This window comes from Eucalyptus grandis, chromosome 7 (genome assembly GCF_016545825.1).
Source record: "Eucalyptus grandis isolate ANBG69807.140 chromosome 7, ASM1654582v1, whole genome shotgun sequence".
Taxonomy (NCBI): Eukaryota; Viridiplantae; Streptophyta; class Magnoliopsida; order Myrtales; family Myrtaceae; genus Eucalyptus; species Eucalyptus grandis.
This window is the reverse complement of record NC_052618.1, coordinates 18,210,914-18,235,232: the sequence shown is the minus strand read 5'-3', so window position 1 is coordinate 18,235,232 and position 24,319 is coordinate 18,210,914. Positions and strand designations below refer to the sequence as shown.

At 36.5% G+C, this 24,319-nt stretch overlaps 2 protein-coding genes across 4 annotated transcripts; both read left to right on the top strand.

Annotated features, from left to right (window-relative positions):
- The first annotated feature begins 2,400 nt into the window (after nt 1-2,400).
- LOC120295925 (probable disease resistance protein At4g27220) lies at nt 2,401-16,988 on the top strand. Its single transcript, XM_039317540.1, has 5 exons — nt 2,401-5,831; nt 10,016-10,604; nt 10,740-10,804; nt 14,862-15,179; nt 16,524-16,988. Exons 1-5 carry the CDS (start codon nt 2,955-2,957, stop codon nt 16,986-16,988), a joined length of 4,314 nt encoding a protein of 1,437 aa, XP_039173474.1. The 5' UTR covers nt 2,401-2,954.
- LOC120295744 lies at nt 10,740-23,039 on the top strand. Of its 3 annotated transcripts, none has more exons than XM_039317235.1 (8): nt 10,740-10,804; nt 14,475-15,179; nt 15,721-16,416; nt 16,907-17,237; nt 20,574-21,053; nt 21,743-22,592; nt 22,713-22,810; nt 22,881-23,039. In XM_039317235.1, the coding sequence occupies exons 4-6, from the start codon at nt 16,989-16,991 to the stop codon at nt 22,571-22,573; spliced, it is 1,560 nt and encodes a 519-aa protein (XP_039173169.1). In that variant the 5' UTR covers nt 10,740-10,804; nt 14,475-15,179; nt 15,721-16,416; nt 16,907-16,988; the 3' UTR covers nt 22,574-22,592; nt 22,713-22,810; nt 22,881-23,039. The 3 variants fall into 3 exon arrangements, with proteins under 3 accessions (XP_039173169.1, XP_039173168.1, XP_039173167.1); XM_039317234.1 differs by having other exon boundaries at nt 16,524-17,237; nt 22,719-22,810; XM_039317233.1 differs by having other exon boundaries at nt 16,524-17,237.
- The last annotated feature ends 1,280 nt before the right edge of the window (nt 23,040-24,319 follow it).

Genomic DNA, 24,319 nt, shown 5'->3' with positions numbered 1-24,319 from the left:
AAGGAATACATTTTCCATAATTCTTTTAGATGCATTTACTCCTCATAAATTAGTTAGTTGTTATGCAAAAGATCCTTATCAATTTAATTAGAAAGAGAACATCCCTCGTAACTTTAATTAGTCCAAATATTTTTTTATTAGAAATTAGTCATAACCTCTTTTCAAATAATCATAAACAATATACGGGATTCGGTGAATTATCTGACATTTAATCTAACAAATATGGCTGCCAAAAAATTAGACAACTTCAATTTGTCCTTAAAACTGAGTTTTCTATTGATGATTTGGAGGGCTTCCTATCGAAAAATCTGTGAACCCAAGTCTAATACGTCAATGAGTGGAGCTTTATCAAAAAGCCGCTAGTCAGTATAAATCAATAATATGACAACGTAATCAATGTTGGTCCTTTAGCGGTGGACGAAATGATGAAGACTTATCCAATGTTTGCCCATTAGCGTGGGTCGGTGGGAAAGGACGGAGACTAAACTATTGGTGATGGTGATTGGTCAATAAACTAAAATACAGAATGTCATCCTTTTCTATCAATTGTTTACAAGTCCACTATTCTCGTCTCGATAAAGGTAGTCGACAACGGTCTTTTTATATGTATTTTTTTATTGGCTAGTGACTTCTTACACGAGTCTGCCACTAGGTTTTTAGCTTCTCAAGGAATAGATCGGCGGACGGTTAAGGCCTTAACTAAGGTTAGATTACTAAGCTCCGCAGTTCATACCCATCTCCTCTTTCTTACTTATGATTTTGGTCTTTTTTAAGGCTCTATTTGATGGATCGCTCTTATTAAATCTCGGCTATTGATAAGCAAATTTACTAGCAAAAAGTTGCTGTGGACGTCCATTTTGTTTATTTTTATTTCTGCCCAATAACAACTTGAGGCAGTTTTCTTTAGTCTTACACTTTTTAATTTTGCTATTTTAATTTTAATTTTTTTTTATAATTTTTAAATAATTTTTTTATTTAATTTTGGAAAAAATAGGTTAATGTGAAGATCGAGTTAGTGGTTGTACTAAATAAATTTAAAAACTTGCAGTAAAATAACTTGGTATTGTAAATATTTCAAATTTTTTTTTATTTTTCTTTAAATTTTCTTGTCTTCCCTTTTTCTCGCTACTGTTTGTCTTCTTCCTTGTCATCTTCAGCTGCCCTGCAAGATATTTGACCACAAGCTGCCCCGCCATCACGATGACTGCATTTAAGCACGTAAATCGTGGAGCGAATCTCGTTATAAGAATTTGTTTGAGGAGCGAGAGGATACTCTCAACTGAGACTAACGGTTGGCGAGACCGCCTGGCTCGATCTTGGCGTTCCGCTTGGCAAAAGTCTTGCACCTCCAAGTTCATTGATGCATTCTCGTAAACACATTGAGCGCAAAACGAACTCATCTTTCAAACAATGCGGTGGATGGGAATCAAGGTCCTGCTCCACAGGCGAATTGGGTAGTGAAGATCAAGAGAGTTTCAAGGAGAGACACGGCCTCATTCGGACGCATGGACGAGCTACGCTAGCTAAAGCATTACCTCACTAAATGCACTAATTCGGTGCTTCATCATCATCGTCGTCATCATCATCATCATCATCATCTGTCAATCACCGTCAACCTCCATTAATGGAAACACTCGAGCGACCTTAGATCTGCATTGCGCAACCTCATGTAATGCGCTCAACCTCAAGTGAGGTGTCACGTGTCAATTCCAGGAGACGAGTTCCATTAATGGAGGTCAGTCACTCAGTGAGGGCGAGAGAGAGAGAGAGAGAGAGAGAGAGAGAGAGAGAGAGAGAGAAACACGATGGCGGCTTCTATATGATCTTGACGGTGGTGGTCGAGTTGTTGGGGATGGCGGTGGCGGCAACGTCCTCTAAAAACAACAAAAGCTAGGGAGGGGATGAACAGCAGATTAAGAACATTTGAAATAAATAAAAGATAATAGAAATAAGAGAAAATGAGTAAGAAAATAAGATGAATTACCAAAATAATGTGGTTTTGAATAGAATCGTGCGCATTATATCACTAAGCATGCAACGTAAGCTGGTCATCGATTATTAGACGCCATGTCAGAGATTTTCAATTGCAATTGACTGGAAAGATTATAAAATAATTTTATGTAGAGATTTATAATTAAATCGATAATATTAAAAACTTAAAAACTAAATTAGAGTTTGATCTATTGGATAATTTCTTCATCACAATTGAGTTAAGAAATTGGTTTACATCCAGTATTGTTACCTCTAGACAAAACTAGATGTTACGTGTCCTTGCCCACTTGTTCTCTTTGCTAATAACATTTTGTAATATTAATGATAAGAAGCTGTATAAAGTACCTATAACATGGGCGAGGATTTAAGTCGGATCATTTTGGTACTTCGACAGCTGGTCTTTTGCGATTGTGGGCTTAGCTTTCGTTACTTTTACAATTTTCTTAATAACTATTCGATCTGTGCATTAGCGGTGGAGGCTCAGGCATTGCCGATAGTGACCGATGAACTAAAGAAATTATAAAATGCAGAAAATCATCCCCCGATTATTCATAAGTCCATCATCCTATTCTTGTCTTGATTGAGACGACAGGGAACAGTCTTATTTAATTTTTATCTTTTGCCAAATTCCACTTGGCGCAATATATTATCAAGTTTTCAGCTACCAAGGAATTTACTGATGTTTTACTTAAGGCCTTAACCAAGATTAAGTTACCGAGCTCATTTGTGCTTAAATTGATTGCTCTTCCTTCCCCTTTCTTCATCCTTGTTTACACTCAAATCTCTTAGCCTTCTTTATCTCTCGTCGTTCTTGCTCTTTCCCTCTTTCTTCACCTCGGCACAGCCATTCTTCTTCCTCCTCTTCTTCTTCAGTATCTGCTTCTCCTTTTCATCATACTCTCTCTCTCTCTCTCTCTCTCTCGCTAGCTCTTTGTTTCTCCAACCAAAAAAAAAAAAAAGAAATGTCAATTGATTCTGTCATTTCTATTGCATGGGATGCCTTCAAGTGTGTAGTTGTTCCCATCAAGCGTCAATTCGGATACGTTACCTCCTCCAAGAGCTACGCCCAGGATCTTCAGAAAGAAGTCGGGAAGCTGGCATACGAGGCTGAGATGGTCCAAAATGCCGTGGAAGTGGCCAGAAACAATAGTCGGAATGTCTACAGTTATGTCACGCAGTGGCAGGCAAATGCTGAGAAGGCCTTGAATGAGGCGCGAGACTTGCTGGACGACTTCGAAAAGGCAACCAAGACTTGCTGCTATGGGAATCTTCCCGAACCCAGTTGTCGCTATCAGTTCAGCAGGATGGCCAAGGACAAGATCGAGGGCATTCAACGACTCACTCAAGAATATAGTCAATTCAAGGATATCTCCTCCAGCGGTCCTGCTCCAGGGAATGTTGCTGCTTTGACTCCAGCCAGGAGAGAGGACAAAGATGTCGTCCAGTCGGCCACCACGACAGCCTCTGCTTCTTTTGCCTCGATGTCGATTAAGCTTAACGACGACCACACCGTCAATTCCAGAGAATTGATCATGCAAGAGATCATGGCCGCTCTTGTCGATAACAACAATAGCGTCGTCGGGATTTATGGGATGGGTGGAGTCGGCAAGTCTACCCTATTGGACAATGCCGAGAGGAGAATAAGGAAAGAGAAGTGGTTTGATTGGGTCGCTAAGGCTGATGTGTCAGAAAATCAAGACATAAAGAGGATTCAAGGAGAGATTGCGCATGCGTTGGACCTGGACATAAAGGATGTCGAGTATGTCAATACTCGAGCGGAGCGTCTGCGCACGAGGTTGGAAGATGAGATGAGGGCGAAAAAGAAGGTACTCATAATACTGGACAACCTATGGAAAGGGCTTGACTTGAAATCAGTCGGCATTCCTTGCGGACATGACAACAAAGTCATAGGATGCAAGTTGTTGCTGACGTCAAGATCTCAAGATGTTTTGAAAAGGGAAATGGGCTGCGACAGGGACTTCCTCCTTGACAAGCTGGAGGAGGAAGAGGCAAAAAGATTGTTTGAGAGGACGGTGGGAGACAAAGTTCGTGTCGACCCGTTCAAATCCTTGGTGGATGAAGCACTCCGCAAGTGTGCAGGTTTGCCTTTTCTAATTATCACAATGGCGAAACATTTCAAATACGCTGATTTTCCTCAATGGAAGGATGCTTTGAAACAAATCGAGATGTCTACAAATAAAGGAATCAGTGAGAGGATAAATGAGATGTTGCAGTTGAGTTATAATCATTTCGAAGGGGAGGATGGCAAGGAGGCGAAATCATTGTTACGACTCTGTGTTGTTTATGATGTCTCTAAACCTTCTCTTGAATATTTGGTGAGGTACGGTGTGGGTTTGAAGTTATTTGGAGAAAATAGTAGCTTTAAAGAAGCTAGAAATAGGTTGAGCTCACTAATCCAAACTCTGCAAGCATCCTCCCTTTTGTTAGACGATGAAGATGCTTATGGTTTCAAGATACATGACTTGGTTCGTGGATTTGTTACATCAATCGCTTCAAGAGATGACCTTCTTCTCGTGTTGAAAGATAATGATAAGTCATTGACAGAGCTGCCAAAGGACAAGCTCAAAAATTGCACAGCGGTACGCTTTCCCTACGTTGACATGAAGGAGCTTCTTGAAGAGTTAGATTGTCCCGAAATGCAAATCTTTTTGTTGTTCACAAACAATGAATCTCTTAAGATCCCAAATTCATATTTCAACTCCATGAGAAAACTCAGGGTCCTACATCTTTCTCAGGTACGTCTCACTCATTCACCTTCACCATTTAAGTTCTTGAAGGACTTACACACTTTGTGTCTTGATGGCTGCTTGTTAGAGGATGTAGCCATAATTGGTGAGCTGAAAGGACTGCATATTCTTAGCTTTGTGAAATCCAAAATTCAACAATTGCCAAGAGAAATTGGACAATTGGCAGAGTTGAGGTTGTTAGACTTGAACCATTGCTCACAACTTAAGATAATTGAACCGGGTGTGCTTGGAAGCTTGATGAAATTGGAGGAGTTGTATATGGAGAATAGCTTCGATCGATGGAATGCCGTGGAGCAAGCTCCACCAACTAATGCTAGGCTTATTGAGTTGAATAATTTGAAGCATCTCTGCACTTTGCATGTGTCCATTCTCGATCCGAGTGTGCTCCCAAAGGATCTAAATGTCAACAAATTAACCAAGTACAAAATCCAGATAGGTGATGTGCAGGGTTGGCCAATTCACAAAGGATTGAGCACATTGCAGCTTCAGTTGGATCCAAGAAGTGATATTCTTCAGAAAGGATGCATACAAACTTTATTAGGCAAAATAGATGAATTATTTTTAGAAGGATCAGACAGAATTGAGCAAAGTATTTGCATCTTATCCCAAGAAGGCTTTCAAAAATTAAAGCATCTACATGTGAAGAATAGTCCCTCCATTCATTACATCCTCCAATCACCATCCCATGCAAATTTTAAGACGTTGGAGTCATTACTTATCAACAATCTCATTAACTTGGAGAAGATATGCAACAACCATATCTCCTCTGAGTCTTTTAGTGCATTAAAAGTAGTACGAGTTGAAAGTTACAGCAAGATGGAAGTTTTGTTTCCTCTTTCATTATTGAGAGAACTTCCACGGCTTGAAGAGATCCGAGCTATCAAGTGCCCCTTAATGCGGGAGATTGTAGAAGTTGATGATTGTGGCAAAGTTGAGTTGCATAATTTGCATGTATTGGAATTGCGTGACTTGCCAAATGTCAAGAACTTTTTCATTGCCAGGACAGCTCCTTCAAGTAGTACATCAAAAGACCAAGTTGGCACTCAACTTGCATTTTTCAATGGACAACAGGTAATTTTCTATCAAAGGAATATATTATTTATTAATATTTTGCTCCTTTGCTATTTAGATGTAACTTAGATTTTAATCTTTATTATTATTATTTTCAGTTCAGTTTCTTCCTAATTACCTTATCCAGTCATGCCTTCTCTACAATTAGATAAAGCAATCTTCTGTTTCTCTTCATTGTGCATAAGTCGAACTAATAAATTAAATCCATGTAAATTTAGTTTGTGATAGGATCTGAGTTATTTTCAACTTACATGCTGCAAGTATACCTATATAATAGGGTTTTGTAGAGCAACATTGAAGGGAATTTTGTCATTAGAATAATTCCATAATAACAAATTTAGTTATCTAACTTTGTCATTATCTATAAGATATGCTATCTAGGTGACTTAGGTAAAAATCAATAAGAAAAAAAAAAAGGCATCGGGATTGAATTTTGAAATAGTAGCAACGATGCTAATCTAATGATGCACGTCTTTTCCATATCGTGTATTTTCAATAAGCACTTTGTCATTGCATATCCTATTACTATAAAAGTACACAATTTCATGCATGTTCATGCTTGCAAGCATATGAATTGTGTAAAAGATATAAATATATTTGTAAGCACTTTTGGGATGACAAACATAAATCTCTGACTTGTACTAGTATCTCCTAGTTATAGGCATTAGCGAGCAACTTTTGGGAAAATCTACATGAAATCCCCCATGAAGATTTAAAGCAGTACACATTTACTATGAAAATTTAGTTATATAAATTACTGCGTATTGTGCATAGCTATGTGATGTTGTCATCCGATGGTCCTTTAAAGTAGCTGATTGGGGAGGCTATATGCATAATCAAGTAAAAAAATTTAACCTTTCCTATGAATGTTTTATATGCTTGGGAAATATTTGAAAGCCCAGTAGATGTTTAGCTCTTTTCATGAAGTGAAACACGTTACTAGTAATTTTTGTCTTGATCTCTGTTAAAATTATTGTGCTTTTTTCCTCATTTTTCTTTATTTATTTTGGATATTTGAAACTCATTTTAGTGCACTCGGAGGCCAAAGGATCATTTAACTAAAACAGAAACAAAAGAATTGCAACTTTATCGTTCAAAATCACATGTAACATGCAAATGGTAAAATGCACAAAGGGTTGAGATCCACAATAAAATCAAAGTTGGACAAACTCATGTAATAATTAAAAGTTTAGGAGTAAAGGTGTGTCCCCTCAAAGTTTTTTTTTTTTTTGGTAAGTTGTGTCCCCCTCAAAGTTCATAAGTGGGTTTGGTAATTTCCCCGTAATTTTTATGTTTTGTAGGTAAATGAATGTTAAATTGATGTAAATTAGCATCGTATAAGAATGAGGAAATATATAATAGTGTTAAAATTAAATAATGAAATAATGCAGAAGGAGAGGAGGAGAAAGCAATTAATAATGAGTGGCTTGTTGAGAGAGGAGTTCAAGATTGTCGTACAAGCAATTTGAAATACATGCAAATCAAGTTCTAATGTTAGTGTTGTTGCCAAACTTTACCGATAGAAACGATAGCATTTTATTTTTCATGAAGTTAAGTATAATTTTGACCTAAATCATGGGAATGTACATAGGTTTTGTACCTGATAGAGTGGAACTTTGATTATCATAATTAACTGAAATATGACTCATGACTTCTATGTTAAGTGGTGAAATATCATTGTCATTTTCCCGCTTTGTTTACTCAACATTTGGGCTTACTTTTGTCCATTAATTCTCGTAATTAAGTTTTTTGTGCTCATTTCCAAACTACTTCATGTGCTTTGTTCCTTCATTATGGTCAAAATCATGGTCTTAATTGGTGAAAGATTCAAACAAAACGATTTTCAAGTGAATGCTTGGTTTAAAGCATTACTCCAAGATGTAGTCGAGGCTTGAGCATATGAAATAGCATCGAGATTCATAATAAACCGTAACATTCATAATATAAATAATTAAATGATTAGGTATAATAAACCTTTATTACCTAGAAATCTGACTTAGAAAATGTTATGAAGCATTATGTAATTGAGAATTTATGAATATTAAGTTACTTAGATCACTACAACAATAATTAATGACATTTAATTGAAATTGAGGTCGTTTATTATAGTTGATTAAAATGGTTATTGTTAGTAAGAGAAGTAAGTAAAGTAATGACAAGCAGTGGTCCAATTAAGGAAAATGCACGGCCGTCTTGTACAAAAAAAATTGCTTAGAGCCTTCTAGTTGAGTATGGATGTTTGTGGCCAGCTATGCACCCATTGTCTGCGACACGCAGGCTAGCCGACACGTGTCATCTTGCTTTTCTTTATTTTTGGGCTCTCTCTCTCTCTCTCTCTCTCTCCCCAAAAATTTTGCATCGCGAGAGGGTCCGCATCTTCTCTCGCTCCTTTTCACCACGCGCTGAAGGGCTGAGAGCCAGATTTGCTTGCCCCCACCGTCGCCATGCTCACCCGCCACCACCATGACCAGCCACAACTCACCTCCGTCAACGTCGCCACCGACAGTTCACAGATTCTACACTTGTGCTCGGTCATCTCCTTTGCGGACCAAGTGCAAATTCTATCTCTATCTATTTCTCTCACGAACTCAGCGGAACCTATAACCTCGATGCTAGTGTCATAAGCCGATCGATCACTCCTCGATCACACGTAGGTTGACCCGTGCGGCCTTAGGATTTTACCCTAAGCAGCCTTTCAACACTCAATCCACAAAGACTGTAGAGAGAGAAACTTTAGAGAGAGAAGGTCTGGATTGTATTCACTTGAGAGGGGAGGAGACCCATATATATACACAAGTACAAGGCAAACTGTATCCGTAGATCTCCCATTGATTTAACGGTGGATATTGCATCTCCTTAACTGCCAACTACCCGTAGTTAATCCCGACTTCCCAACTACCAACTACTTGCATTTATAACATATGCGTACAAATACTGTATCGCTCGAGAATACTCTAAGTTTCGGGGATACAAGCCAAGGGTCACTTGATCCATAGGTGTGTCATGCCCGTCCCATAGGAACCTCTTAGATCCCTGTTCTTTCGGGCCGTGACATTAGCATGAGCCTTGGTCATGCTTTCCTAATGTTGATTCTTCAGTGATGTAAAGAGAGTGAACAAGAATTTGGTAAAATAAAAAAACAAAAAAACAAAGAGAAAATAATGCATCATGTGTTTAAGTATTCATGTTGCAGACAATAGATGTAAGGATTACAGTAGACTATCCACGCCCAGGTAGTTAATATTAATGATAGAAGGTGCTGCCATTCGTGAGAAGATATAGGATAATTATGAAAGACAAACTCGTCATGTAATTAGATAAAAATACAATACTTTATTGGATCTTATTATATAAATTATAATACTTCACGCATTAATCGATTAATCGATTGGTTCTAAATAAGCCCAAGTGGGCTAAGTGTGGGGCATAGGCATGGGAAGTTATCAGTAACAAAAGTATCATGACAGTAATCCTCCCTTCCGAAGTAGCAAATTACTTTTTTAAATTGCTAAGTTTATTTATTTATTTATTTATTTTGCTAGAGCTAAGTTTCCGTAGGTAGGTAGTAATTAAGGTCTTACAACATAATAATTTATTTATCATGATTGCAATCTCGCCTTATTGATCAATTATTGCAATGAGATATTTTCCTTTATAAGTAAATTACCTATATCTTTCGTAATCACGGTCATTCTATAGTTTCTTTATTCTTGTTTCATTGTAATAATCTCCGTTGTGAGATAGTATAGTACTTTCTCACAATCATCCGATAAAACAAGTCATATATTGTCACAATAGTAACATAACCTAAGAGGGAGTGGTTTATCTTATAGGAAGTAATTTACCTTGAATGCACTTTCTTTTGTTATATGGATTGTGAATTTTCATAGTCATTAGCAAAATGAATGACTGTTATTTCTTGATGACCGTAATTTCCCTTATTATTAGTAAATTGCAAATAAAATCAATTATAGTAACATCCATGAGTATATTGTAAATAAAAAATGAAGTTTATTAGTTGTCTTTTGATATCTTTCTGGATTGCAAATCAGCTTCCCTATCATAGATATATGTAAATGCAAAAGTTATCTTAAGTTTGTAAATTTCCTTCGGTAATCATATGTAATACTTGCTATGGCGCGCAAGTTTCTTGGTTGCTCTTTGCTAATGGGTTTATTCGTCAGGTTTTAATCCCATCCTTGGAGTCCTTGACAATGGCTGGACTTCCCAATCTAGAAGATTTATGGACCGATGAATCTCCATTGGAGCTGAGCAATCTCCAATTTCTTAAGGTGTCTTCATGTAAATCTCTCTCAAAAGTTATCAACTCCAGGTCACTAATAAAACTACACAAGTTACACACTTTAGAGGTAGAAGATTGCATTTCAATGCAAGAAATTTTTGACCTTGACGGACTAGGTGCCGGTGCAAATATTGAGACTCTCTCTGAGCTAAACACCATCCGTATAAATCAATTACCAAGCTTGAGGTGCATATGGAACAAGAACCCTTGTGGAATTGTGAGATTCCATAATTTGAAGAAATTACAGGTGTGGAACTGTAACAACCTCCGATTTCTATTTTCCCCATCCATGGTTCAGTCTCTTGCACAATTGAGAGAATTGCGTGTATGGTATTGCAAGAACATGGAGGCGATCATTATGGAGGAAGAAGAGTTGAGAATTGAAACATCAAAAACTCTAGTTTTCCCAATGTTAACCATGTTAAATTTGACAGCATTGGAAAGCTTGACATGCTTCTCTCATAGAAAGTGTAAGATTGTTGTTGTTGTTGTTGTTTTATTTATTTATTTATTTATTTATTTATCATTGAAGATTTTCTTGGGTTAATTCATCCTTGCAATGCAAAAGATGACATTCTTTTCCTCTGATGAAAAATTGATCACAGGTACACCAAAAGCTCCGGATGAGGATCGCGTCAAATCATGTCCTGTTGTACTCTTCAATCAAGAGGTAAGTGATTAACCTTATGTCAAAATATCAAATATAATAAAAATATGATGGAGTAAAGGCATCAATTTTATGTGTTATAACATTTTAGAAGTTTACATGCTGAGCATTTCAAGTTGCCACGTGCCGCTACAAATAATTGGCAAGTTTCAATTCACACCAACAAGAGTGGGATCAATCACATCAAATTGTCAAGAAATTAGAATTAAGATGTATGCATATAAATAATTATTATGCCATCCAGCTAATTAACTAAAATTAACCAATAAATAGTTATACTGGAGACTAAACATAATCGCCAGAGCCCCCTTTGGATAAAATTGATTGTGTTCCACATAATCACTGCACCATTAAAGCTCAATTGTTAACTCTCAAAATTGGGGTAACTATATAGTAAAATATGTTGTAATATAGTCATTGAACTTTTATTTAATCATCTAAGGCAATAAATTTTCATTTCATTATAATTTATGCACTTTGACACAAAATCCGAAATTTGCCAGCAAATTATTGATGTGCAAAACACGTGGCTAATTTTTTAAATGTGCTGTAGTTTCCACTTCATCGCCGAATCAGCATTTCACTGTAAAATCTATATAAATATTTAATATAATCACCAAAACTTTTAATTTGCAAGATGATTGTTCTCCTTCTCTTGTACTTTCCACTCATCTTGCTTCCAATAAGAATTCCTCATTCTCATAGGTAGTTTCCTTGTTCGATGCCATTGGTTTTAATGAGTTTTAGCGTTGTAAATTAGCAATGCAAGTCTTCCTATTATATAAATATATATAGATGATTTTTGTAATTTGCTGTGAATATTACAATAATTTTATATATATTTTTATATAAGATCACAATGTCATATAACAATGACAATTAGGAATTTGTAAATATTATCGAATCTCTGTGTTTTACATAATACGAGTTAAGAATTTAGTCTTTTTTCTTCAAAAAAGGGAGTTCGTATGAAATGAGATACAATTTAATTACTTGTATTAGAAACATACTCCGATTTTACATAAATGAAAGATTCCACACCCATACAAACGAGTGAGAATGCTACTAATTACCTAGTAATTGAAGAAAGAGGAATCATGCAAAAAGAGTCTCTTAGCTTTTGCTCGTTTGGTAGGCGTATAGGTTATTGAGAGAACTAGTTTGAACATTCTAAAGCTTCCACGTTAGCGTCTTTCTTCCAAATATAACTAAATATAAGTACTTCCCATCAAAATAAAAATAAAAAAATCGACTAGCTGGCAATTTATGTTCATTGGACAACACTATATTTTTGTTAATTTTGCTACAAATTTACTTATATTATGTTCATATCAATTCGTGTCATTTTCGAATTTGTCATATACTCATTTACAAATATGTTAATTCGTATCATAAATTATCAGTTCTTTCAATTCTTATATTTTTTATGTATAAAATTATAATAGTATCCTCTTTTAGAGTCAACACTTTTGGAGTCGCTTCAAAAATCAACATCTCATCAAAAGCTAGCTAAAAAGAAATTGTAAATATTGGATAGTTTTATTACAACATAGACCTTATTAAGAAGTAGACAATCGGGAAGAAGCAAAATCGCATTAAGAGAACATATGAAAAGAAACAAAAAAGAAAAGATAGAAATTCCAATCATAAATGCACGCTTATGGAAGGAAAAGTAATAAAAGAAAAAAGAAAGAAAGAAAAACACGAGGAGAGAGATCATATAAGTTTGTGAATTTAAGGCGACCTGGGGTAATCTTCTGTTGCTCCGCGAGCCTACGTCATTGTGCTCGTCGGGGTCCGCCACGTGCGTGCACTGCGGTCAAATCCCGGGCACTGGGTAACTCATGAGCCATAGATGCAACCTCAGCCGTTACGCCGCGCTGGCCCTAGCGCGCTTGACGACGCTAATCAACTGGTCGCGAGTGCTGGAGTGCATGGGATCGTCGCTCTCGTAAAAGGTGGGGTTTGGGGAACTCTTTGAGGTACTGTTTTGAAAGTAGGGGGCTTTTTATGATGTGGTGGGAGACCATTGGCCGCAAGGGAGAATGGGGCGATGGGCCCCCAGCAGGGCTTGGCGTTGCATTTGGTTTTTTTCTTATAGGAAGTCTTGCTGCGTGGGACTGTAAGGATGTTTTTCATGCCATGTTGGGGTTCGGTCTTTCTTCTCAATGTGGTGGTCCACAGAGGGAAAAGAGAGGTGCTAGATGGCTCGAAACATTAGTTTGAAACTTAGGTTAAACTGTTCATCTGCCACCACATAAAATTGACGGTGTTGGTGGGGTTTTGTATGAGTTCTAGATGATGATCCATCATATTCAATCGATCTATGAACTTTGATTCATGCAAAGTGCCTCTCATTTGAGGTGATGCTTTCGCCCGTATCATTGAGCAAATCGAGCTGTCAATAATGAAACCAAGCGATCCATTGATAACTCAAAATCATAATAACGATTTTCAATTTCGTCAAATGTTTGTTAAGTTTTCGTGATGCAATTATTTTAGTCGACTCATCTGACTTCTAGAGTAGATGGTGGAAGGACATTTCAATAGAAAATGAAATAGAAAAACTTATAGGCGAATCTACTTTGACTTAACTAAATCGGTCCTTCAATAGGATATAGATTGATGACTTTATTAGATATTTTTAAATCTTCTTTAATGAGATATTTAGGACTATTTTCGATAATCAGACTTAATTATTTATATGAACCACAATATTGAGTTCTTTCGAGTGTAAAATGATATAAGGAAGATTTGTTCATTTTAACCCAAGCAATCCACTTTTTCATTGTTTTGTTTTAGCTTGACTTTTTTAATTGCTTTAGAGTGATATAATATTGAATAAAAATAATTGATATTGACTTTAACCAGAAGTGATGATGTCCTTGATATATTTCACTTATATTTTAGTGATATTAAAGATTGTAAATTGTAATACTATTTATATCGCACATGTTTAATTTTAGCAAATTAGTATGGAGATTAATACACTAATTTTGAAGCTAAACTTGTCCAAAATGAAACATAAAACTACTTTTAGTAAAATGAAAAAAGAAAGATTGCTAATATGGACAAATCAACCGTGATTACTTTATTGAAGTAGCATAGTTATTGTGGAGAAACAACACAACCAACCACACCAAATTATGGTCCACCACAATTAAAGTATATCATCCTTTTTTTTTTGTTTTCAAATACTTCATATTGCCTTTTGAACTGCCCATAAAAAATATGAGAAGACTTATACATGTCAAGACAGAACTAGAAAAGCTTTGTTTTGTCTTATGGTTTTGTGTGGTTTGTCCAATATTTGGTACGACCTTTGCGAGATGAGGACGCATTCATATGATAAGATGACCACAATCGATATACTAAGATTGTTAGGACCACCGCTTCTTCCATGTGTTTCCTTGCATCTCATCCTTTTTCTTTGCCGCAATTAAGAAACTCATAATATGATTTCAAAGTTAGTGCGAGTAGCTACTTCTGTATTGTGAGTAGCTACTTCTGTATTGCATCTTTTGATAGATGATTTGTTGCCTTTTTATATCAATCTCTCCATCATTTTCCTTGTAATGCTAACACTCTTCCTCTAGCAAGCCTTTTACATATAATGGAACTTCAAGAACTTTTAATCTAACAAAATTACTAATTTCGTGAGGGAATACTGCAGGTTGTGTTTCCTAGCTTGGAGACATTAGTCATTGAAGGCATGGATAATATTAAGATAATATGGGACAATCAAGTTGCTATGGAGTCTTTTCACAAACTAAAATCACTTGAGGTGTGGAGATGCAATAAGCTAGCAAACATTGTTCCTTCTTGCATTCTTGAACAGCTCAAGAGCCTAGAAAGTTTGAATGTAATGTCATGTGGCTTGCTTGAAGTTGTTTTCAAACTTCAGCCACTGAATCCTCTAGATAGACATCCCGTTGCTCGTTTGCCGATAAAAAAGATGAAGTTAGATGGATTACCAAAGCTAAAGTGTGTATGGGAGAAGGAACTCCACAATCAAGTCAAATTCTAGTGTCTTCGTTCTGTTATCATTTACAAATGCAAGAACCTTGCCTTTATATTTCCAGCCTTAGTAGCACTATATCTAACCCAACTTGAGGAGTTGGAGATCAATGAATGTGGCATTGTGGAACTCATTGAGAAGGAAGAAGGACTAGTTTCCAGGTTTGTGTTCCCAATGTTAACCTCCCTCAAGCTTGAGCATCTAACAAAGTTGAAGTGCATCTATGCCGGAAAACATGCTTCACATTGGCCAGCATTGAAGACCTTGGAGGTGCGTGGCTGTGACAAAGTGGAGATACTTGCATCGCACCTTGAGAATGAGATGCCACTTCTAAAACAGCCTCTCTTCACAGTAGAAAAGGTACGGCCCAAGATTATTATTATTTTTTGCTTCGATGGTGAAAATTTGAAGTGATGATTAAGGTCATAGCCTAGCATCTCATAGAAGTAGCTCTATATATGAAGATGTGAACTATATACTCCGTAAATCCATAGAAATATTATAACATTGAAACATCATATGTTCTTCAAGTATTGATCAAACATTCTTATCAATCTCTGATGATAAAATGCATACTCATCGGTCCCCCTTAAAAAAAGTAGGGGCTAATTTCGATGGTTTATCTCTCTTTAAGTGCCACAAAGATTTAAAACACGTGGCATGCGGTGTGATCTTATCATGGCAGAAGTGTATTATGATATTACTTAAGTTCACATATTAATACAAGTCAAACGTAAAAGATCAGCGATAATGTTGATTTCATGAGGGCACATTTTCTTCATTTGAATCACATGAAACTCAATATCATAATGCACTTATTATGCATGGAATGCAACACTTATACCATGATACAAACATTCTGTTTTTACTAAGCTGGATTTTGATTTGGCTTTTTTTCCAGGGCGCATTCTCAGATCTACAAGAGTTAAAATTGGAATCATACAAATGGATGGAGATATGGCTTGGGAATTTTCTTATTGAAGAACTCTTATGCAAGCTTAGAGTTCTTGAGCTTTGTTGTATCTCAAAGGAATCTGCAATATTCACATGTCATTTTGTTCAAAGTTTGACCAACTTAGAAGAGCTAGTTTTATGCAAATTATATCTAGAAGAGCTAAGCATCAATGTCGAAGCCGTAGGAGGCCAAAGTCATGAGTTAAAAGTAGTATTACCATTTTCAATATATAATCAACATCTAAAGACTCTAGATGTGTCATATTGTGAGGTATCAAATATGTTCACACCAACAATAGTAGGAAATTTGGTGGAACTCACAAAATTGAGGATAAGTAATTGTCACATGTTGATAGAAGTCATCAAGGAGGAGGAAGATAAAGAGGGGCATGTAGTGGCCTTCAAAAAATTGAAGTATATGGAGCTTGATGGATTGATAAGGTTGAGATGTTTCAGCTCAAGTGGACACACTTTGATATTTCCTCTCTTGGAAGATGTCACTATTACTAGATGCCCTAACATGAAATTCTTCTCTAAGGGGCCAATAGAGGCACCAAAGTTGGAGAGAGTACAAGTATCGGAAGTGGATTGGTTTTGGAAGGAAAACCTCAACACCACCATCCAAAGTATGTTTGAACAAATGGTATGCAACACTTATCAAATTCTATGTAACTGAATGGTTTTGATCAACGATAGAGTAATCTCTTTTTGCTAACTAGAAGTTTATGTTTAATGACAAATCTTTGACAGGGTATAATTGCTGGAGTAGAGTTTATGCGGCTGTCTGAGTTCTCAAAGCTGATTGAAAAATGGCACAACGAACTTATTCACATCAATTCATATTGGCACTTAAAAGTTCTTGTGGTGCATAAATGTCCATCATTTGTTAATGCTATTCCATCCAAATTGATGCTTGTTTTAGACAAAATGAAAGCATTGCAAGTGTGCGATTGTGAGTCACTAGAAGAAATATTCAGTCTTGAAGGAATGGAGGCCATGAAAAGCACTCGGGTGCTGCCTCAGTTAGAAGAATTGGACTTGGTCAATTTACCAAAGTTGAGGCAACTCTGGAACGAAAATCTTCAAGGAGGGCGCTTCAATTCTTTAACATACCTTGGCCTTTATAATTGCAGCAACTTAAGACATGCTTTTGCTCCATCGATGGCTCAGTGCCTTGCCAATCTTGAACAAATAGAAATAAAGGAGTGTGGATAGATGGAAGGAGTAATCGCAAAGGAAGAAGGGCGAGGAAGTGTAATGGAGAAGATTACATTCATGAAGCTCAGTGAGATAGAGTTGGAATGCTTGCCCCATTTTACTAGTTTCCTCTTGGGAAAGAATTATATGTTGTATTGTCCTGGATTACAAAAGCTGACCATTGCCCATTGCTCCAAGATGAGAAGTTTCACTCAGCAATCTTTGATGGAGATTGATCAAGATGCCCCTTCACTTTTCAATCCACAGGTAAGTTTTTTTTTTCTTTTTTTCAGAGGAAATATTATGTTCTTGTTATTACAATGCTTTTGTTTTTATTTTTTTTATTTTATTTTATTTTAGATTATCATCTTGTCAAATCAAAATATGAATATCTCAAATTCCAGATTCGTGAATCGAATGTCGAAGTAAATGAAATCGTGAGATTCGAAAATAAACAAAAATTAGTTTTCTTGATAAAGATACATATCAGGTAGGAAACAATAATAAGTTTTCGCTTGCCTTTGAAACGAAAAGTATAACACTCAGAAATCCACTTAGGGCCTGCATGTTTGTTTTTATTCCCGATTTCTATTCAAGAACAGAAATTTTGTTTTTTTGTTCCCCGGAAACAAAAAAAGAACAGAAAATCAATTGTTTGCATTTTTGCTCAAAATCGGATTTTTTTGTTCCCGAAACACAAAAAGAACAGAAATGAGAAACAAAAAAAAAAAAAAATTATTTCTTGTTTCGTAAACAATTTTGAAGAAACACTTCTTCTTCTCTATCTTCTCTTTTCTTCTTTCTTTTCTTCTTCTTTTTTTTGGCCGGCGACGCCGCCGAGGGTCGGCAACCTCGCCGAGCGTCGCCGGCCCCGGCGAGGTCGAGCGTTGCCGGCCCCTGGCAAGGCTTAGCCTCACCTTGGCCGGGCGAGCTCGGGCTCACCTAGATCCGGCCGAGGCCGAGCGTCACCGGCCCTTGGTGAGGCTCGGCCTCGCCGGATCCGGGCGAGCTCGAGCGCGCCTGCCCATGGCGAGGCTCGGCCTCATCGGGGCCGACGAGCCTCGCCGTGGCCGGGCGAGGCGACCGGCCAAAAGAAGAAAAAAAAAAAGAAAGGAAAAAATGAAAAATAAAATAAAAATATTAAAAATTAAAAGAAACAAAAAAGAATAAAAATTTACTAAACGTGTTTTTATTCATTTTTTATTCCCGGAACAAGTTTACCAAACGCATCTTTCGGTAAAAAATTGTTCCCCGGAATGTAAACACTTTTTTCTATTTCTCGTTCCCCAGTAACAATTTTTGAACAGAAACGTTACCAAACGCGCCCTTAGCTTCCCCTGCGCATTTTTATTCCAAGACCTCGATCTTCAATGTCCCTAACCTAGGCAATCCTGCAATGGCCCCAATGTCGAGTTGGCACATCAAGAACTGAACAAGACCTCTTTTAGGGATTAGAAAAATTCTAATGATTACTAATATTCACGTGATTTGTATGGATTTATGTACATAATCTTTTAATAATTAGTACAAAGATTTAAAAATTTCTAATCCTCAAAAAAGGGGAAAAAACTTTAGTTTGTATCTCTCCGTATCATTCTAGAAGTGTTGTTTTTGTGTCAGCTCATAAAATCATATCATGCGCAGTTAGGTTCTAAGAAAAGTTACCGAAATAACCGTATAAAAAAATATTCCCTTTTTTCAATTTGAACTTTAAATTACTGTATATAGAATAGCATCTAAAATATGGCAAAACGACATTCGTTTTGCATGTTCAATTTCAACTTGAAGCATACAGATCTAAGAATTCTTTCCTTATATAATGTTGCATTATCAAAAAAGGGTAGACAATTGGAGAAGAAAATGGGTGGCGCATTTATTTGTGATCGGCAAATATGAAAGTTAGAGAATTGGACAAGTCGTCACGGCAGCCTTCTAACAATTAGAGGGAGAAGGCGTTGCCACTATTATTTGTCAATTCAGCCAATTAAAAGCCAGTGTTCAATGTACTATTGATAATAAAAATTCTAACAAAATACAATTTCAAAATTCGATTGTTATTTTATTCATTCGACAAAATTTAGGAGAGGGTGCCCTCAATGTAGAATGGTAAGGAATATACAGATACACGCCATCATATAATCTTTTAAAGAACGGAAATCACTTCTCAAATTTATTAGATCAAATTCAGTATGCAGAAGCTCATATTTTTACCAAATGTATTTTAACTTACATCACTTCTTAAATTGGAAATTAACACATATCAACCAATCACGGCAGTCTTTTTTGTTCCCCTTTTGTGGGCCTTTTAAGCTACAGATTCTATACAGGTTTCAATCATTGCTTTCTTTTCTATCGGAGGAAATGCTTGTGTTTTTTTTTTCTTATTCTAATGCTTTTTCCAAATTTTCTATTGTTATTTGTGAGTAGAACATTTCATCATATCGAGTATCCACATACTTGTTTACTCTTTAATCATAAGAGTCATCTCTGATTATGCATTTACTTCTAGTGTCATTTATTTGTCATACGTAAATTGTCATGTAATGTTATACCCCATGTTGTTAGAGCAATTCCAGAAGTCACCATAATACTCAATTCAGAATACCAATAGGTTGTAAAAAATGCAAAAATAGTCATACGATTTTCTTGTGGTGACAAATTGTCATCGCATTAATTTCATTTATTTGTCATATATGAGCTAATCATGTAATAATAGGTGTTCCCCACATTGTTAAAATATTTAAAAAAACTCATAGTAATCCTCAATTTATAATTCTGAATTAGGGGAGTGTGGAAATAGTGATTTGTTTTTCGGTTGTGACAAGTTGTAATTGCATTTATTTTATTGCGACCAGCTTAAAAATGTATATCACTTGCTTCTCCATGGATGAGTCATTAGAGTTCGTGACACAGTTGATTTTCTCCAAATAAACAGAATGTTGTAAAAGGAAGGGAATATCTTGGTGGACCATTCAATACTTGTATAACAAATTTGTCTTTTTCCATGGTCCATGGACTTGGGAGAAGTAAGGAGATATAGATTTGGTAATTGATGTTGTAGCATGTCGTAATTCTTTAATTTTCTTCTTAATGAGATGAAAATTCCGCGTGGGCACTTAAATAAACAATTCATGATAGCTCATGCAATGGTTTTATGTTTTTCGTACCACCAACATATTTCATTTGTTCACGAAGACTAATCGCGTTTGTCTGGGGTCCTTTTTTGTGTGTGACACTAGCATTAAAATTTCATGTCATGCGGAACTTAGGCAATTGCAAAAATATTCATTTGGTATTTGAGGTTGTAATTGCGTTCTTTGTATCATAACTCAATGAAAAATTTTCTCCTTTCTTTTTTGCACAGGAGTATTAATAAGTATAAAGGACAGTAAGGTAACTTATTTTCTAACACCGCATTTCATGCTTGTTGTAATGCAACATACTCGACCTTAATCATCGGTCACTGAATGAAAGCATCAGTCAACTCCTCCCTATTTATGTCCCTAACAAGCTCTAGAATTGTCATCATTTATGAGAGCTAGGATTTGAGGTCATAACTCAATCTAATCAAATTCATTGGGTCATTATTTTTCAATATGGCAGGTACAATTTCCTCGACTTAAGAAAATGGTTCTCTCCCACTTGGATGACTTAAGCAAAATATGGACGGACAATCCTCAGGAAACTCTTACTTTTGATTATTTACAGAAAATAGAGGCTAAGAATTGTAAGAGCCTTGAAATTCTATTTCCGCATTGGGTGGCTAGAAATCTAAGCCACATTAAGAAACTTCACATAGAGTCTTGTGGGCTCAAGGAAATAGTTGCTAGAGGAGATCCACCCTCTATTACTGCTCAATTCCTTTTCCCAGAATTGACAACTTTGGTGTTACATGATATGCCACAACTCAAGAGCTTTTGTCCTAACTTGCCTACTTTGAACTGGTCATTCTTGAAAGAATTGCGATTGACTCATTGTGACAAATTGAACATGTTCTCTGTTATGGCATTCATGAACAAGTGGGCTCAAAGAGATGATCAGAATGAACTTTCAGACCATGAAGCACACTTTTCGCTTGAGAGGGTATGTTTGGAAATGCTCTTTTTCAATTTCTACTTTATTCTTTAATTCACTTGCTATATCTCATGTCAGCTGTATAGACATGCCACAGTTTGATATCATATAAAACATAAAGCCCTTACCTTTCAATTTGATGATAACAAAAGATATTTCTATTCTCTTCAAGCAAACTTTTCATTTGTGGACACCCAGATGTTGTGGTAACATTATCAGCACATTCCGTTACCCAATTAAAAAAACTACATATTTTCGTTAACAACATAACATATTCTTAATACAAGATGAATTTGGTTAGGTGGTTCTTGAATTAACGGTGCCGACTTAACCATATTGACATTTAGCAATTCCTTTTCAAATCGTAGTGGGATGACCGACTTTCTTTTGATGTTCTCTGGGTGAAATGGAATTTCATTTGTTTGCTTGATCATTCATATGCCAATACAGTTTTTTCCTTTCTATCTAAACGTACATGAGCGCACAGCGAACCCTATTGGCGAATGGCCATGGCCCATGGTAGAGCATTTGGTTATGGTTGTATTTTCTAGCATGACTTTACGGTTGTATTAATGAACTATAAGAAGATGGACACCTTCCAGGGCAATTAACCAACTTAAGTTAACCTTTTACAACACATGCTTTATTGCCTAACTTTTATTGAATTTACTTCTCTCATTATATTGACAATTTGGCAGGACATTCCCATCTTGGAAAGGCTTTTATTGGTCGATAAGGATATTCAAATGATATTGGATGGAAAATTTCCTGATGACATCTTTAGCAAGCCAAAGGCACTAACATTGGCATGCTTTCATGATAAAAAGGCTGTCTTTCCTCCTAGATTCCTTCTAGAGAGATTTCAGAATCTACAAAGCCTTGAGGTCTTCTGTAGTTCCTTTGAAGATATATTCCCTAATGAAGGGCTTGTGGATGAGGGATTACATCCAGCGCTTGAAAATTTAAGTGAACTTAAGTTAAGAAAGCTACAAAACATAAAGCGTGTTTGGAGAGAAGACTATTTGGTGGCAAAAATTCTTCATAGTATTGAAACATTTGAGGTTTGGGATTGCCCTAATTTGACGACAATATTTCCAGCAATGGCATCCTTCCAGAATTTGACAAAGTTAGTGGTGAAGAATTCATCTGGATTGGTACACCTAGTAACATTTTCAACGGTTACAAATTTGGTGCATCTCACTGAGATGACGATAATAGGATGTGAAAGAATGAAAGAAATAGTAGCAAACGATGGAAAAGGAGAAGGAGAAGTAATTTCTCTTGAGAAGCTAGAAACATTGGAACTACAACATATGCCAAGCCTGTTATCCTTCTCCTCCATCGAAAGTTGCATCTTTAGGTTTCCATTATTGGATGACGTTAAAGTGGAAGAGTGCCCGAGAATGAAGATATTTTCCAGGGGTATAGTAAGCACACCAGAACTTCATTATGCAATGCTGTTTCAACACATATGGGATGTGCGCTTGGAGGGTGATTTGAATACAGCCATGCAAAAGTTATCGGCATAAACAAATGCACATAAAACTAGTAAGATCCAATTAATGTCACTGTCATCATTTTTATGTTCCCGCTTGCCTTTTCTTCTCTAACAGTCCAACGCCTTAAGCACCATAACTTCTATATCTTCTATCTTTTTAATTTGTTTAGTCACAGATAAAGGGGAGGACCGGCAATGTGATTGGTACAGAGATTTGGAAGTTTTTGAGGCACAGTCAAAGGTTGAGATGAAGAAATCTTTTATTGAGGTAGTGATTCTATTTCCAATTTACCTCTTTTTCGCTAATTTTTCTGGTTAAGTAATTCTCTATTTTTTAGGGGTCCATAAGAGATGATATTCTAAACAAAGAGGGGTGTGTTTGGCCCTATCCATGAAATCTCAGCACAAATCATTCCATAGTCCCATCAGTCCAAAGGAGACTCGACTTGAATTTAGTCTTTGCTTTTCTTGGGCCTTAGCAATCCGGTCCGCAGGTTGACTGGTCTCACCTGGGCAATGTCAAAAGAAATCATGTAAATACCGACCGATCAGGAGTTTCCGTTATCCTACATACTTTTCTCTGGATAATGACCTAGAGACAAAGGATGCCATGATGCTGTACTTTGCTTTACATAAATCTTTCTATGACAATCACTGACTTGAACCTCTCCTAATCGAGTGCAGGAGGCTACTTGTAATGTTCCGCCAGGCGAAGATACAGCACGTGTTCACGGGGGTAAAGACTTGCTTGTTGGACTCGCACGAGTGGTGTTGACCGAACAAAGCGGGTGGAGCTTTCCGCGCCTGTGAAAATGGTGGCCACCCTAGCGAACGATCCAGCAGTAATTTTTCTAGATTCTTTCGTAATTTACTCGCAATCATCGCAAGGCGGGACGCACCTATAGCTAGAAATTTAACTTCATAAGTTGTGTACTTCGAATTAGCAATTCATCTTTATGGACGGTAATGCAATCTGATAATAAAATTCATAACATGATGATGCTACCGATATATAGTTAAATTATCGAAAGAAATTATGCAATCAGTCCTAAGTTTATTGTGTGAAAGCTGATACAGCTCTAAAATTTTTCATTTTAACAATTTAGTCATAAATTTTGATGTGAAATTTCAATATACTATTTCTTTCAATTTTCACACAATAATTTAGGACGAAATTGTCAAAGTTGAAAAGTTTGGGATTATATTGATATTCGTACAATAAGTTTAGTTTTAATTTAGTAATTTTGTTTAAGTAATAGTATGTAAACTGTATTTCGTGCCGTGGTATGTGATGGCACAAATGCTTCTTGATTGTCCCGATCTTTAGATAGAGAATAAGAGAAGTATAAGCCAGCCACGTGTGAGCCAATTCCTATATCTTGGGCTTCTCCATAAATTTCATTACTCCTCTTTGGTTTCTTTCCTTCAATCGGGCGAAATTTTTACGTCTGATCAGCATCATCAATCCCATCGGTCTCGCCTCCATCACTGAAAGTTTATCCAAACAGAGATTTTTTTTTTTCTCCTGTCAGAAGGGCATTTTATAGATCAGCAAAAGCAAAATAGTGCGCACTCCCACCAGACCGCGAAGATCATGGCTTCTGGTCATCGTGGTCCTTGGAGAGAAGAAAAAAGTGCAGCATCGGACATTGTCCAGCCGAGTCTGGACCGTTAAAATATTATCTCACGTCCAGCTTGCTAGACTGTTAAAATATTATCTCACATCGCTTGATTAAGATCATAGATTCTTTTTATATTCATGTGATCTCCTTCTATC

What these genes read in the sequence shown, in the direction of transcription:
- LOC120295925 (XM_039317540.1), top strand. Translation starts at nt 2,955, where the DNA reads ATGTCAATTGATTCTGTCATTTCTATTGCATGGGATGCCTTCAAGTGT. An exon ending in CATTTTTCAATGGACAACAG is followed by an intron (nt 5,832 to 10,015) that starts GTAATTTTCTAT and finishes TTTATTCGTCAG; the next exon opens with GTTTTAATCCCATCCTTGGA. An exon ending in ATGCTTCTCTCATAGAAAGT is followed by an intron (nt 10,605 to 10,739) that starts GTAAGATTGTTG and finishes AATTGATCACAG; the next exon opens with GTACACCAAAAGCTCCGGAT.
- LOC120295744 (XM_039317235.1), top strand. Translation starts at nt 16,989, where the DNA reads ATGGAAGGAGTAATCGCAAAGGAAGAAGGGCGAGGAAGTGTAATGGAG. An exon ending in CTTCACTTTTCAATCCACAG is followed by an intron (nt 17,238 to 20,573) that starts GTAAGTTTTTTT and finishes TCAATATGGCAG; the next exon opens with GTACAATTTCCTCGACTTAA. An exon ending in CACACTTTTCGCTTGAGAGG is followed by an intron (nt 21,054 to 21,742) that starts GTATGTTTGGAA and finishes ACAATTTGGCAG; the next exon opens with GACATTCCCATCTTGGAAAG.